The 15,841-nt window shown below is 47.4% G+C and overlaps 1 protein-coding gene across 1 annotated transcript in view; it reads left to right on the forward strand.

The window, feature by feature from the left end:
• The window catches only part of TFRC (transferrin receptor), a 31,473-nt gene extending 18,037 nt beyond the window's left edge, over positions 1-13,436 (forward strand). The window contains exons 13-19 of the mRNA XM_087725027.1: positions 864-927; positions 2,494-2,561; positions 4,144-4,190; positions 4,813-4,894; positions 7,018-7,260; positions 8,907-9,047; positions 11,473-13,436. Coding sequence (XP_087581153.1) covers positions 864-927; positions 2,494-2,561; positions 4,144-4,190; positions 4,813-4,894; positions 7,018-7,260; positions 8,907-9,047; positions 11,473-11,715 — 888 coding nt within the window. The 3' untranslated portion in view covers positions 11,716-13,436. The remainder of the gene's footprint in view (positions 1-863; positions 928-2,493; positions 2,562-4,143; positions 4,191-4,812; positions 4,895-7,017; positions 7,261-8,906; positions 9,048-11,472) is intronic.
• Positions 13,437-15,841: the final 2,405 nt, after the last annotated feature.

Consider the following 15,841-nt stretch of genomic DNA (forward strand, 5'->3'; position numbering starts at 1 on the left):
AGATGATAGATAGATAGATGATAGATAGATAGATAGATAGATAGATAGATAGATAGATAGATGATAGATAGATAGATAGATAGATAGATAGATAGATAGATAGATAGATAGATGGATGTTATTAGTTGCGAAGTCGTGCCTGATCCATTGAGACCCCATGACAACGTTCCTCCAGGCCTTCCCGTCCTCTCCCATCCTCTGGAGTCCATTGAAGCTCACGCCGACTGCTTCAGTGACTCCATCCAGCCCCCTCCTTCTCTGCTGTCCCCATCTTCTTCTTTTGCCCTCCATCGTTCCCAGCATGAGGCTCTTCTCCAGGGAGTCCTTCTTCCTTCTCATTAGGTGGCCAAAGTCTTTGAGTTTCCTCTTCAGGATCTGGCTTTCTAAAGAGCAGCCGGGGTTGATCTCCTCCAGGACTGACCGGTTGGATGGCCTTGCAGTCCAAGGGACTCAATGCAGGAGTCTTCTTCTCCAGCACCAGAGTTCAAAGGCCTCCATTCTTTCTTATGCTCATTCTTCCTTGTGGTCCAATTTCCACAGCCCTCCATTGCAAATAGGAAAACCATAACTTTTCCCAGTTGAAAGGATTAGCCGGTGACATCACCATTGCCTTGGGAACACCATTTGGGGGCGCTCCTTTCACATCCCTGGCAGGAGCCGGAGTGAAGGATGAGAACTCAACCCTGCCCCACGGCGGGGTTTCAAACATGGCTTGTTAACCACCTCCCCAGCACTCCCAACGGCTCAAGTCCCCGTGCTCCTTTTTTGCGAGACTGGGCGGCTGTCTAAATGGAGTCCATAAAAAAATTAATATAACTTGTAGAACAGTTTACAAATCCCACTTTTTCTTTTCTCTCTCTCAGGGCTACACCGCTTCTCTGCACCTGAAAGCCTTTGCGTACATCAATCTGGACGCCGCCGTTTCAGGTACGTGTCTGTGACGCTCAATCGAAGTTTGGATTATGCCCTGAAAAGCAGGAGCGGAAGAAGTGACAGGAAGTGCTTTGTCCTTGGTGTAAGGAGTAGACCCGGATACCTACCTGCCTGGTACCCGGGAGCAGCATTCGGCCTGCTGGCATACTTCTTCCTGCTCTCTAAAACGGGGCTCTCCAACTTTGGCAACTTGTAAGACTTGTGGATTTCAACTCCCAGAATTCCTCAGGCAGCTGTGTGTGTGTGTTTCTTTTTCTCTTTATCCGCCAAAGTGGAGAGATTGCAGAGGAAGGGATTACAAGGGAGTAAGCTTTTCTGGCTGAGGAATTCTGGGAGTTGAAGTCCACAAGCCTTTTAAAAGTTGCCACGGTTGGAGACCCTTGCTCTAAATCTCCTTTCCTGCTTTAACTTCAGCTTTTAGAATATTTTATTTAAGAAAATGACTTAGCACAGTAATGGCAAACCTTTTAGACACCGAGTGCCCAGGCTGCGACCCAAAACCCACTTATTTATTGCAAAGTGCCAACACGGCAATTTAACCTGAATAATGCGGTTTTATTACCTAAAATAATGATAAAACAAGGCAGATCCAGCTAATTGTTCTAAGAAATAATAACGTGATAAATGCACTTCTATGCCCCTTCATTTTTTTTCTGCTTTTGAAATATTACATTTAGCAGCAATACAAAAGAAAAACTTGTAGTATCATTTCCCTCTTTCCCTCCCTCTGTCTTTCCCTCCTCTCTTTCTCTTTCCCTCCCTCCCTCTCTCTCTTCCTCTCTCTTTTCCCCCTCTGTCTCCCTCCCTCTCTCTCTTCCTCCTTTCTCTTTCTCTTTCTCTCCCTCTCCCTTTTTCTTTCCCTCTTTCTCTTTCTCTCCCTGTCTCTTCCCCCTTTCTCCTTCCCTCCCCCTCTCTCCCTTTCTCTTTCTCTCCCTCCTTCTCTTTTTCCCCACTCTCTCTTTCCCTCCCTCCCTCATTCCCTCCCTCCCTCATTCTCTTTCTGTCTTTCTCCCCCCCCCCTTTACCCCTCTTTCTCTTTCTGTCTTTCTCCCCCTCTCTCACTCCCCCTCTCTCTCTTTCCCTCCCTCCCTCTTTGCCTCTGTCTTTCTCCCCCTCTCTCTCTTTACCCCTCTCTCTTTCTCTCTCCGTCTTTCTCCCCCTCTCACTCCCCCTCTTTCTCTTTCTCTCCCCCTCTCTTTCACTCCCCCCCTGGGAGAAAGGCGATGGAGCTGGGCTGGGGCAGGAGCATGCGTGCCCACAGGGAGGGCTCTGAGTGCCACCACTGGCACGCGTGCCATAGGTTCGCCACTGCTGACTTAGCATCTTCCCTCGGCATCACCCTTGCTCGCCTGCCTCTGAGCCTTGCACAGACCTAGAGAAATGTTCAAGAGGACATTGGAAGATTCGTTTGTGTGTTTATTTGTTATCCCAGTTTTGTTAATTTATAAGTAACTCCAGGCCAGCCAACCTTAACCCGGCTCTCCAGTCTAAAATTGCCCAACCTTTTTCGCATGCCGCCCGGTAGCTCCAGAGCTCAAGTGTCTTCTTTCCATCTCGCAGGATCCAAGGAATTCCGGTTCTCTTCCAGCCCCTTGTTGAAGAAGCTCCTGGAGGAAGCAGTCACAGATGTGAGTAGCGCCTGCCTGTTTGATGGTTTCCTGGCAAAATGATAAGGGAGCCAGGCAGCTCTGGTGCCTCTCTTGCTCCCTCCCAGGAACAGAAAGGAACATGTGCTGCTCCCTTGGACTTCTCTCCGTTCGTTTGATTTGTTTCTTTTTATCCTGCCTTTACTAATTTTATTTAACAAAAGCTCAAGGCAGCGAACGTATCTTAATACTTATTCTACCGTAACAAACCTTGTGAGGTGGGTTGGGCAGGTAGAAGAGGGCTGGCCCAAAGTTCACCCACCTGGCTTTCATGCCTGTGGTGGGACTAGAACTCACACTGATCTACAGACCCAGTCGGCTTTCATATCTTAACATGGGACTAGAACTCACCGTCTCCTGGCGATTGGCCCAAGGTCACCCAGCCAGCTTTCGTGCAGAAGGCAGGAACTAGAACTCACTGTCTTCTGGTTTCTAGCCTGGTCCCTTCACCAGTAAACCAAACTGGCTTTTATAAAGGGTGGACGGACGGACGGATGGATGGATACACAGACAGACCTGACAGACATGGATGGATGGATGGATGTACAGATAAACAGACAGACCTGACACACAAAGATGGATGGATAGATAGATCAGTGTTTTTCAACCACTGTGCCGCGGCACACTAGTGTGCTGTGACATAGCATAAGGTGTGCCGTGGGAGAATTACTTTATATATAGTCAATATAGGCACAGAGTTAAATTTTTTTAACATTTTCTAATGGTGGTGTGCCTCTTGATTTTTTTCATGAAAAAAGTGTGCCTTTGCACAAAAAAGGTTGAAAAACACTGAGATAGATGGATGACAGACAAACATGGATGGATGGAGATGGATGGATATAGAGATAGATAGATAGATAGATAGATAGATAGATAGATAGATAGATAGATAGATAGATAGATAGATAGATAGATAGATAGATAGAGTTAGATAGATAGATAGATAGAGTTAGATAAATAGAGAGAGAGAGAGAGAGAGATACATGATAGATAGATGATAGATAGATAGATGATAGATAGATGATAGATAGATAGATAGATAGATGATAGATAGATAGATGATAGATGATAGATAGATGATAGATAGATGATAGATAGATAGATAGATAGATGATAGATAGATGATAGATAGATAGATGATAGATAGATAGATAGATAGATAGAGTTAGATAGATAGAGTTAGATAGATAGATAGATAGATAGATAGAGTTAGATAAATAGAGAGAGAGAGAGAGAGACATGATAGATAGATGATAGATAGATAGATAGATGATAGATAGATAGATAGATAGATAGATAGATAGATGATAGGTAGATGATAGATAGATAGATAGATGATAGATAGATAGAGAGATAGATAGTTACACACACAGACTTCACTTTTTCTGTACTGTTGAACATCTGTTGCCGTTTGACCTGAGATCTGCAAGAGCAGAAATTTCAGGCAAGGGAGAAGGATTTGGAAGACCACAGACCTTTAAGTCTCGGGGGGTGGGCATGGGCTGTGGGTTATCCCTGTTATGGGAAGGGTCTGATGTGGTCCTCCTTGTGTGTCCTTTTGCAGGTTGCTTTCTTGTCACTCAATCTCCGTGCCGCTTTTGCAAGCAAAGAGTAAGTAAAAGTTTTGGCTCTCCCTGATCTTGCGGCTGCGACAGGACTCCTGCTTTGCAGCTCCTCACTGCTTTTGAGAAGCAGCTGTCATTCATAGTCAGATTTTTATAAACACCAAGTGTTCCCCTCCCCAATAAGAGAAAATCTCCAAACTTTCTGGCCTTAGGCAGGAACAGAACTCACGTTCTCCTGGGGATGGTTTCAAACTCACCCGGCTGGCTTAACCCTTAACCACAGACCTGGGGTCACAGTGACCGCAGCAGTTTTCAGAAGTGTTCGGAACACCCCTATTTTTAGAAATGGACCGTTCCAGTTGCGAATAGGATTTATAAAACGTGCTAATTTGATCAACCAATGAAAATGGTTAACTACACAAAGTAAATTTAACAACATATCCCACCTATTATTTTCATAGATTAAGAAAATTGTATGAGGGGCGCATTATGACCTCAAGTCCGTAATAGCATAGCTGAAATAGTACGTCTTGGGTTAAGGTGGGATTATAATTCACCGACACCTGGTTTCTACACCGGCACCTTAACCACTAGGTCATACTGGTTTTCTAAAAAGTTCTAAAGCAGCGGCTGAAACTTTTCCCCCCCTCTCTCTTCCTTATCCTCAGAGTTCCGTTTCGCTTTGATGACGCAGCGCGAACATTCATCGCCTCTTCGGGGATCCCCTCCGTCTCCTTCAGCATCAACAACGTGAGTTCTGAACTCGCCCTTCGGCGCTGCAGCTTTTCCAACCGCCTCTGAAGACGTCGGGAGGGGGGGGTGCAAGCTGCTTTCAGAATTTGGGGTTTCTTGCTGGCCAGCGAATTCCAGGTTAATGTGGAAATACCCACATTCGGTAGTTGGGCTTTGAAATGTTTACTCTGCGTTCATCGAGCAAGATCTCTGATAGCCAGTAGAACAGAATAGAATAACAAGAGTTGGAGGGGATCTTGTAGGTCATCTAGTCCAACCCCAAGCAGGAGACCCTGCCGCATTTCCGAAAGGTGGCTGTCCAGTCTCTTCTTGAAAGCTTCCAGTGGATGAAGCTCCCAAGTCTTAAGGCAGGGGTGGTTCTGACCCAGGCTTCCGGATACAGTAAAAAGTACACACTTAGTCCCAAAAACCCTCATTTTATTTCAAAGGCTGTGAATTATGTTCATTCACAGCCCGTAATGAGTCCCGAATAGTTTGTAAAGAGTCTGACAGAAGTCTGCCAAAGTCTTTCGGGATAAGGCTGGATAAGCACCCGCCTTTATCTCCCTTGAAAGGCTGCCAGAGACCTAATTGCCAATTAGTTTTGCAAGGCCAAAAGGAGCACAGAGTCTAAACGGAGCTTCAGAGTTTAAACAGAACCAGCACGAACAAAAATGCTTCCTGCAAAGGCTCACATCTGTGTGTGCCTCTTTTATGTCTTATGGGAGGGGCCAATCGTCTCCAAGCCTTACTCCCAAGTCGCCCCTGTTGTCTTAACTATTCTTGCCTTCTGGCAACTGTGCATGCGCACACTGGGAACAGGCTCCAGCTGTTCCTCTGCCTCGCTGATGTCCAGCTCTGGAGGCTCCAGAGGCAGCAACTCCCAGATGGCCCTGGCCCCCTCTCTGCCTCCGACACAGAGCCCTCATCAGAGTCTTCCCCAGACTTCAGGAAGCCACCAGTGGACTACAACAGAGGTCACCACTTTAGTTCTTGTGGATTTCAACTCCCAGAATTCTTAGCTGGCTGGGGAATTCTGGCCATTGAAGTTCACAACTTTTAAAATTGGACATCCCCCTGCTTAAGGTCTTGGGGGGGGGGGGGCTTGACTGCAGGTACAATCACAGTTGAGGCCAGGATTCCTGTTGCTAAGCGAAATAGGCAGTTAATTTTGTCCCATTTTTTAACACACCTTCCTTGGTCGTTAAATGGATCCGGCTTCCCCATTGACTTTGCTTGTCAGAAGGTCACCAAAGGGGGGGATCCCATGACCCCAGGACACTCCCGACCGTCATAAATAGGAACCAGTTACCAAGCAATCTGAATTTTTATCACGTGACCCCCCCCTGGGGATTCTGCATACGTGAAAAAACGGTCATAAGTCACTTTTTCCCAAGCCATCGTAACTTCGGAAGGTCACTAAATGAACTGTTGTAAGTCAAGGACTACCTGTACAGCAGAGGGGGGCCTTTCAATTGGAACAGCGATCGGGTAGTTTCCGTGCTGTGAAATCTTGCAAAAGGTGGGACATAATTTTGCCACAAGTTTTGAACATTTTATTTTGTGTGTTTCAAAGGGGACGTTGTGGCTCAGTGGCTAAGACGCTGAGCTTGCCGATCAGAAAGGTCGGCAGTTCGAATCCCTAGCCCCACGTAACGGAGTGAGCTCCCGTGACTTGTCCCAGCTTCTGCCAACCTAGCAGTTCGAAAGCAAGTAGAAAAATGCAAGTAGAAAAATAGGGACCACCTTTGGTGAGAAGGGAACAGTGTTCCATGTGCTTTTGACGTTGAGTCATGCCAGCCACATGGCCACAGAGACGTCTTTGGACAGCGCTGGCTCTTCGACTTTGAAACGGAGATGAGCACTGCCCCCTAGAGTCGGGAACGACTAGCACATATGTACAAAGGGAACCTTCACCTTTATGTGTCTCAAATATGGAAAACACTCTTGCTTCTAAGCACTAAGGAAGCAGCCGAAAAATGGGTTGTTTCCCACAACTCACAAAACTCCCACTTTCTCTCTCGACCATCCTTTGCTAGTGGAAAGCTCTCCGAGAGGATAAATGGGGGCAAGGCCGGTGGGCGCCGAAAAAGACCCCACTCAGCGTGGGAACGGCTCACTGTTCTGCTTCTCCCTCGCAGGGCGGAGACTCCTACCCCTACCCCTATTTCGGCACGGCGGAGGACAATGCGGGCAACCTTCTCGCGGTCTTTAGCAACAGCGTCACCACGATGGAGAATGCGATGCGTTTGGCTGCCCTAATCGCCGGCCGGATGGCGCTCAGGTTGACCCACGACCGGGAACTCTACCTGGATTACAAGAGCTACGACAGTCGGCTGCACAGTTTTGTCACCAGCCTGCTCCCTTACCAGAGGGAAATGAAGGTAAGAAGGAGACGGTTCGTTTTACGTTAAAAGAGATGATAACAGCAGCTGGGCAGAGGACTCTCATCCCTAGAAAGGTTAAAAAATAAAAGCAGAAGGTTTCCCCTGTCCAGTCGTGTCCCGACTCTGTTTCTTATCGGAGTGAGCCAGCATTGTCCGAACAAACACGGAGAACTAGGCGTAGTCGACTCGCTGTGGGGCAATTCAGCAATTCCATTTAATTATTCAAAATAATCAAAGATTTGTTTTAATTTTTGTCATTCCCGTTTTATTTTGTCCCTCCTTCGGCATCCTTTTTTGAAAAATGATTCTATTTGACGATATCTCTTCGATCGTAGCGTAACTTGTCCTGCAGCGAGTTCTCCCATGGAGAATTGGTCACGGCGAGGTGTCGTAGACCCTCGTCCAAAGGCCTTTTCTGTGGTTGTGTGGCCGGCATGGCTAACCCCCCCACGGGTGCACGGAACGCTGCTCCCTTCCTGCCAAAGGGGGGGTACCTGTTTATCTAATCGCATGGGGTGCCTTTGAGCTGTTAGGGGGGGCAAGGAACGGGAGCTCACTCTGTCATGTAGCGCTCGGGTCTCGAACCTGAGCCGGCGGTTTTTCAGCAGGCAAGCTCAGCATCTTTAACCGCTGAGGCATCGCGCCCACCTATAGAAAGAGGGGGGCGTTTATTTGTTCAATGCATATGCCACCCACTTCATTGTCAAAGCAACTTTGGGCAGCTTGGAGCTCCGTCAAATCAAAACCTGTTAACAGTTTAAATCAATTAGAATCCAGAGTGCCCTGGTCTGGAAATGCTCGGGTATCCAAAGAAAATATTTATAGCTCGGGGCTGAACAGTGGGGTGCAGGGGCTGCCTGAGATGGGTGGTTTTCTTTCAGACATCTCATGAACCAACCTAGGTTAACATCATCAGTGCTAGAAGAAAGTCAGGGTTTGGAGAATAGCAATAGCAATAGCAGTTAGACTTATATACCACTTCATAGGGCTTTCAGCCCTCTCTAAGCGGTTTACAGAGTCAGCATATCGCCCCCAACAACAATCCGGGTCCTCATTTCACCCACCTCGGAAGGATGGAAGGCTGAGTCAACCCTGAGCCGGTGAGATTTGAACAGCCGAACTGCAGAACTGCAGTCAGCTGAAGTAGCCTGCAGTGCTGCATTTAACCACTGCGCCACCTCGGCTTCAGAAAGGGGGAGGAGGAGGAGGGAGGAAGAAAAAGGAGGACGGTGGGGTTCTTGGTGCTCTGTGAGCTTTCTTGCAGACATCTCATGATCAAACAGGGTAACATCATCAATACTAAAAGGGAGGGAGGTGTGCAATGATGACATCGCCTCACTGGGCAATAAAATGCAAGAAAACCACCAAGCTCAGAGAGCACCCAGGACCCCTAAGATGCTCTGGACACATCTGGGCTGTTGGGGGCTACAACTGAAGTTTTATGTTGCCAGATTTTGGGGAAGCGTTGAAAGGTTCAAGGCTGCCAGAGAAGCACAACACAAACATTGAAACGTGTTAACGGGTTTGGGTCCGGAATGCAAATAACGGTCTCACAAAGTCACAAACCCCGAAATAAATGGCAAGGCATCTCTGTTGCGCATCCTTGTTGCTAACTTAACAATCCTGCTTCTCTCCTGCTGCAGAAGCGAGGTTTGGAGATCCAGTGGCTCTTTCGGGCCCGCGGAGATTTTACTCGCGCTACCACTGCGCTGACCCAGGATGTGAAAAACACAGACCTCAACGACAGGGATGCGTCCCGTCTCCTGAATGACCGGCTGATGAAAGTGAGCCTTTATCTCTCTCTCTCTCTCTCTCTCTCTCTCTCTCTCTCTCTCTCTCTCTCTTATTTTTAATAAAAGAGGTTTTTTTATTTTTCAATTGCAAAACTAAACATTCCATCTTTCCTTATGCAGTGTTGTTGTCTGGGTACCAAACATCTGTGTGCAACATCTTTCACGCTCTCATTAACATTATTTCCCTAAGTTTAGTATTATAATATATTGAGCATTTAAACATTATAAAACGCTCCCTTTTTCTTCTTACTATCTTCTAGTAATGATATCATATTAACATTAAACGCCATTATTCTCATCGTATGCATACTAACAGTTTTCATCTTATTTATATCACTCTCTGGTTATTTTTCAGCCTCCTTCATTTCCAAACTCCTTTTTTATTCCCCAACCGTTGGTAAAAAAAAAACTTCCCAAGTCACGTAATGTTCAGTTTGCTCTTTCTCCTTAATTGCTAATGTTAATCTGTTCATTTCTGCACGTTCTAATATTTTCCTTATCACCTTCTCATCAATAGGAATCCCTGCAGAAAGTGTGCCTTTCTCAATTTTCTTCTCTGTGAGAGTGAGCTTGCATTGAGGATACAAGCATTCTCACAATCCGATGGACCACTTCACGAATTCTAATTCCTAGGCTGCTTTGGCAATGAGACACACACACACTGCAGACTGGGTGAAAATGGTGGTTTCTGGCTAAACCAGAACACTTTTTATTAGGAAAGTTCAAAGAAAGCTAGTCAGCAGTTTAATACAAACAAAGGATCTCACAGTATGTTACAAATCACTTCTTGATTACACATTCTGGCAGAAAGGCAGGGAGGAGGGACAAAAGGTACTCTTTGATAAGGGGAAATGAGGAGGTATGGAATTGTAAATCATACAGAGAGCTACATTAGGCATATGGGAGTGACTGATTTGTTACACGAGGCGGCAAAAGGATGCAAGGCTAATTCTGTGTGTTTATATCTCAGATAATAGAGGCCTCTCATCTCTGTGTGTATCTGTGTATTGCTATTCACATAGACACTCGAAATGAATTCGGCTTCCTTATCTAAAAGCTTTCCCAGGACTGTTTTCTCCATATGGCTCTTGGCAAATGTTCACTGGGATTCTTTGATCCAGATAGATATTGATCCAGATAGATATTCTATCCTATCCTATTGATCCCAGCTAATTTCACCCCGCCAATTATGGGGTAGTTTCCCACACTTCTCTTCGCCAACTAATCTTGGTTCTTTCAGAGTGAGTCGTGTTGGTTGCCTTAAAGTGTTCAGAAGAACAGAATAGAGTTGGAAGGGACCTTGGAGGTCTTCTTGTCCCCTGCTCAAGCAGGAGACCCTGGACCATTTTGGACAAGCGGCCGTCCCTTCTCTTCTTAAAAGGTTGGGGAGAACCCACAACATCTGGAGGCAACTTCTCTGTATAGATAGTTTTATTTTCCATTTTCATTTTCGTACAGTCACACATATACTGTACAGAACCGGGGCCATATAACATTAAACAATAAACACAGCCATCCCTCTTATCAACAGTACCCCCCAAAATACAAACCCAATATACCACTTCGACCCTCCATACACCCTTTCTTTCGCCCCCCTCCAACTTTCCATCTTCCCTCCTTCATTCCCCTCTACCCTACTTCCCCTCCCCCTCTACCACTCCTCCATCCCTTCCTTCTCACCCTCCCTCCAATCCTCTCTCCCACCCTCTCTACCCCTCTTTCTTCTTTCCCTCTACTCCTCCCTTCGGTGTATTTCTACTATCTATTAATATATTCAGCTTCTCCTATTTTTACACTGGAATTAAAGAGCAACGGTATACGAGTGCAGGTATACAAGTGCAGTCGTGTTACTTTAAAATCTAGCACATACTATATATCCCCCCCTCCCCCCTAAGACCCCACCTCCCTTCCCCCTGGAGGCAACTTCCGTTCCACTGATGGGCTTCGCTTTTAGGAAGTTTCTCCTTAGTTTCAGGTTGCTTCTTTCTTAGTTTCGCTCCGTTATTTCTTGTCCTGCCTTCTGGTGCTTTGGAGAATAATTTGACCCCTTCTTCTTTGGGGCAGCCCTTCAGATACTGGAAGACTGCTATCATGTCCCCCATCGGTCCTTCTTTTCTCTAAACGGGCCCATCCCAAACCCTGCAAGCCTTTCTTTGTATGTTTTAGCCTCTAGGCCTTTCGTACTTGTAAGCCGCCCTGAGTCCCCCCCCCGGGATTGGGCGGCATATAAACCCATTAAATTGCTAATTGATTTATCTTAGTTGCTTTTCACTTTCTCCAAAGTCTCAGCATCTTTTTAGCGGTGTCTTTTTACCAAGTCTTGCTGGCTGGGGAATTCTGGGGATTGAAGTCCACCCTTCTTGGGAAAGTGGCCACGTTTGCCAAACGCTGCCTTCAACGCTGCCTTTCTTTGCAGGTGGAGTACCAGTTCCTCTCGCCATACGTCTCCCCCATGGATACGCCTTTCCGCCACATCCTCCTGGGCTCCGGATCCCACACCGCCCAGGCCCTGCTGGAACACGTCAGCCTGCTGAAGACCAACTCGAGCGCCTTCGACGAAGACCTCTTCAGGAACCAGCTGGCTCTCTTGACGTGGACCATCCAAGGAGCAGCCAACACCCTCTCGGGCGACGTTTGGGACATCAACAACGAACTCTGAAGCCCCTGATTCCCCCACCCCACCCTTCCAAAAGACCCACACACCCTCTTCCCCCCCCCAACCCGTTGCCCAGTTACGCCTTTCCCTTTAGCTTTTCAGCAGAATTTTTAGAGGCCCCAGAAGTCGAGGAGGAAGGATTCAAATCTTGGGAGAGATTTTAGATGCGAATCGTTGTCCCTGCCCAATTGTGTGCAGAGGAATTCTGTTTTTTGAGTAAGCGAGCCCTGGCTGGACAGAAAGTCCATAAGCCCGATCACGTTCCAGTTGGCATTAAACTCCCGCAGAGCAAAAGGCTTTAATTGCTAGCCCTCGACGGCTTGTGGGGAGGGAGGCGGGAGCCGAGTTCCAGTCTCCCGCACATTATTAAGAGCCTTTGCATCAGCCCTGGAACATGGAGCCTTCTGTCCGGTTCCCCCTCCGGCCGCTTACTCGGGAAATGAGGTGAAGGGGATGGGTCCGGTGGGCACGATTTAGGAATTAGCAACGGGGGAGCCCTTTTTGGGGAGAGCCGGGTTCGTGTTTGTCTTCTTGCTTTGTGGCCTACTGGGAAAACACGAGTGAGTTTCCATCAGTTGCACTGGGCAGGAGGGCGAGTTCACCTGGGCTCTTGGCCCTGAGAGATATTTATTAGTTATTTATTTATCAGTGACAGTGTTCACTATAAATGCTATTTGTGTTCTACCGAATATAATTATCGGAAGCAGTGACTTCCATAATTATGACAGTTATACTGTCGTTTTTTTGATATATAAGTAATAAAAAGCAGCATCTGCTAAACCGTGAGGAGGACTGGAGGTTTGGGGGACCCCAAAAGTTTTAGAACCGGGGAAGTGAATTTCCCTCCGCTGCGGCATTTTAAGAGCTCACAGGGGAGAAGGTCTTCAGTTGCTGCTTCTTCTGTTGTGGTGAGAGGGCAGAAAACACCCTGGCACCGTCCAGATGTGCTGGGCCGAGCCCCCCAGGATTTGAGCAGCTGTGCCCGCTTTAAATTCTGGTCGTGTTTGGAGGGTGGCCCCGTTTGACGGCCGACGTTGGCCTCGATCCCTCTGGGCCAGGGGTCTCCAATCTTGACCACTTTTAAGACTTGTGGGCTACAATTCCCAGAATTCCCCAGCCCGCCATATGCGTTTCCTGTTCTCTTGCCCTCCCTAAAGTGGAGAGATCGCAGAGGAAGGGATTGCAAGAGAGTCATAAGCTCTGTTGGCTGAGGAATTCTGGGAGTTGAAGTCCACAAGCCTTAAAAGTTATCAAGGTTGGAGACCTCTGCTCTGGATTGTTGCTTCGCTCGACACACTCAGGGGGGACCTGGTCCACATTCCCTAGATTTCTGCCTATCCAGAAGCGGCCAGCCACTGCAGACCCCCTCCCCATGTGGGCTTCGACCTAGCCCCCCCCCATGCCTTTGCCGGCAAGGGCTAAGCAGAAGGGAGCCGGCTACAGGCTTTCGTATCCATCTCTGAGCCACTGCCGAAGAGCCTCCAGTCCTGCAGAGTGACGGTGAATCCCATTATCGGGGGCAGGGTCTCCCATAATGTCCAAGAACAAGGTAGCTTTTGCCTACCAAGAGTGTTATATCGGAGGCAGTGACCTCCATATGTTGCACTAAAAGGGTGTCTTTATAATTATCGGGGACAGTGTTCCCCATAATTTTTTTTTATCTTAAATGCTCGTCGCCTGCAGAGCATCGTCGTTAGTATCTAACATGAATTATTTGGAACATGGTACAATTCTCTCTTTCTGTCTCGAGGGGGGGGCGAGGGAAGCGTCCCTCGGTGCTGGCTTGGCGAGAACCTTTCGCGCGCGAGGTGTGTTTGTGCGTGCACGCATCCTTTCTCAACCAGGAATCCTGGCTTGTTCTCCAAACAGCGCGTGGCACGCAGGAGTGATGCCAGAGAAAAGCTAGAGCCACGCGTGTTACTTAAAAGGACATGGACTTTCTCTAAATCTTCATCCGTGTCCTTTTCTTGTCCCCCCCTCCTCTCTCTCTCTCTCGTTTGAAAAGCTTCGAATGATTTCCTGGGTGGGTGGATGTATGCGTGGGAATCGCTTGGGATAAGAGGAATCTTCTTGGGCAAGTCAGAAATCAGGCCAGGCCTGGAAAAGCCAGTTGACGGATGTTGTGGATATTGTGTTTTCCTTGCCATCTCTATAGCCGAAAGATTTCTGGTCTTAAGGAACCCGTAGGGAACCTTTTTAAAAGGCAGGGGTTGTCCAAACTTGGGGCACTTTTAAGACTTGTGGACTTCGACTCCCAGAATTCCCTAGCCAGCCATTCATGGCTGGCTAGGGAATTCTGGGAGTCGAAGTCCACAAGTCTTAAAAGTGCCCCAAGTTTGCACAACCCTTATTTTAAGCTGACTTTGAACCATAATCAACTCGCCCTGCCTTTCCAAAACCCCTCGCTGGCTTGTGTTTTCTGCGTTGTTTGGCGCAGAGGGCCAAACAATTAAAAAAAATATTTGAATTTGTACGTGGAAAACTTGACTTTTTGCGATGAAGAAAATCCCAGGCGCGCTTGGCTGTAAAAAATACCTTGCTTGAGCCGCAAAGAGGACGGTACCCCCGGTTTTTTTAAGGCCATCTCCGGGTGTCGGTAATTCAGTTCAAATCCAAGGCGGTGTTGCACTTCAGACCTCTTTTCTTCGTTTGTGGCTTAGTTAAACTTTTCCCCGTGCGACGTTTTCTTCCCCGTCTTCCATAAAAGCAAGAGGCACTTGTGTGTGTGTGTGTGTATATATCGTTTGCCTAGCACTGCATGCATCCCGGGTGAATTAAAAAGCAAATTAGATATAGTTGTGGAAAGAGAAAGAAAAAAAAAATCACACGGGGGGCCCCCCCAGGCACCACGTGTCGTCGTTCACCCTGATAAAAGCTGCAACCTTTTCCTCTCTCTAGCGTTAAAAGAGACCTTTCTCTCTCGATGCAATCACTGTTTGAAAAAATGCAAAACCTGAATTTTCTCCTTCATTAAAAGGAAAAAAAACCACAAGCCGAACAGCTTGGAAAATGTGATTATTGTGGGGAATCTGCGGTGGGTGTGGTTGGTGGGAAGGGACAGTTGTTGGGTGAGGGAGTGGTATGTTGTATTTGAAAGAAAGGCAATCCTTGACTTACAACCAGAATTGAGTCCAACATATATGTTGCTAAGCAAAACATTTGCGGTGTGAGTTTTATTCCATTTTATAGCAGTTGGACTTCTATACCGCTTCATAGGGCTTTCAGCCCTCTCTAAGCGGTTTACAGAGTCAGCATATCGCCCCCAACAACAATCCGGGTCCTCATTTTACCCACCTCGGAAGGATGGAAGGCTGAGTCAACCTTGAGCCAGTGAGATTTGAACTGCAGAACTGCAGTCAGCTGAAGTAGCCTGCAGTGCTGCATTTAACCACTGCGCCACCTCGGCTCTATTTTGCGACTTTTCTTGCCGCTGTTGTTAAATGAATTGCGATTGTTACGTTGGTAACATGGTCGCTAAGTGGATCTGGCTTTCCCCATGTCCTTTGCTTGTCGGAAGGTCGCAAAAGGAGATCACGTGACACCCCCCCCCCCAAAGACACCGCGACCGTCATAAATACGAGTCGGTTGCCAAGTGGCTGGATTTTTGATCGTGTGACCATGGGGGCTGTTGTAAGTGTGAAAAACGGTCCTCCGTTGCTTGTTTTCTGTGCCGTTGTAACTTTGGTTACTAAACGTTGTAAGTCAAGGACCACCTCTCGTGCTTTTCGACCCAGGAAATGGAACCCCCTTTGCTCTGACTCTGGAGAAAGACATGGGTGGGGAGACAGTGAGAAGGACGTCCCAAGAGAAGAGGCTCTCAAAAAGTTTTGGAAAGAGTCGAATTGCTGCTGGCCAAGGTTGCAAATTATTCCATCTGATTGATTGATTGATTGATTGATTTTATTTATATGCCGCCCTTCCCCCCCCCCCCCCCCCCCCGAAGGGGACTCATCTGGTTTGTCCTCCGGAGGAAAGCCCAGCCCAAGGCCGTAATTGGATCCAAAAGCTTTGGATTTGACCCATTTTATTTATTTAGCACATGGCGGGTCACACATACAGACATTTCAGAATAATAACAGTTGGAAGGGACCTTGGAGGCCTTCTAGTCCAGCCCCCTGCTCAAGCAGGA

Source organism: Thamnophis sirtalis, unplaced genomic scaffold (genome assembly GCF_051295495.1).
Source record: "Thamnophis sirtalis isolate CommonGarterSnake01/CBP01778 unplaced genomic scaffold, rThaSir2_p1.2 scaffold_11, whole genome shotgun sequence".
NCBI lineage: Eukaryota > Metazoa > Chordata > Lepidosauria > Squamata > Natricidae > Thamnophis > Thamnophis sirtalis.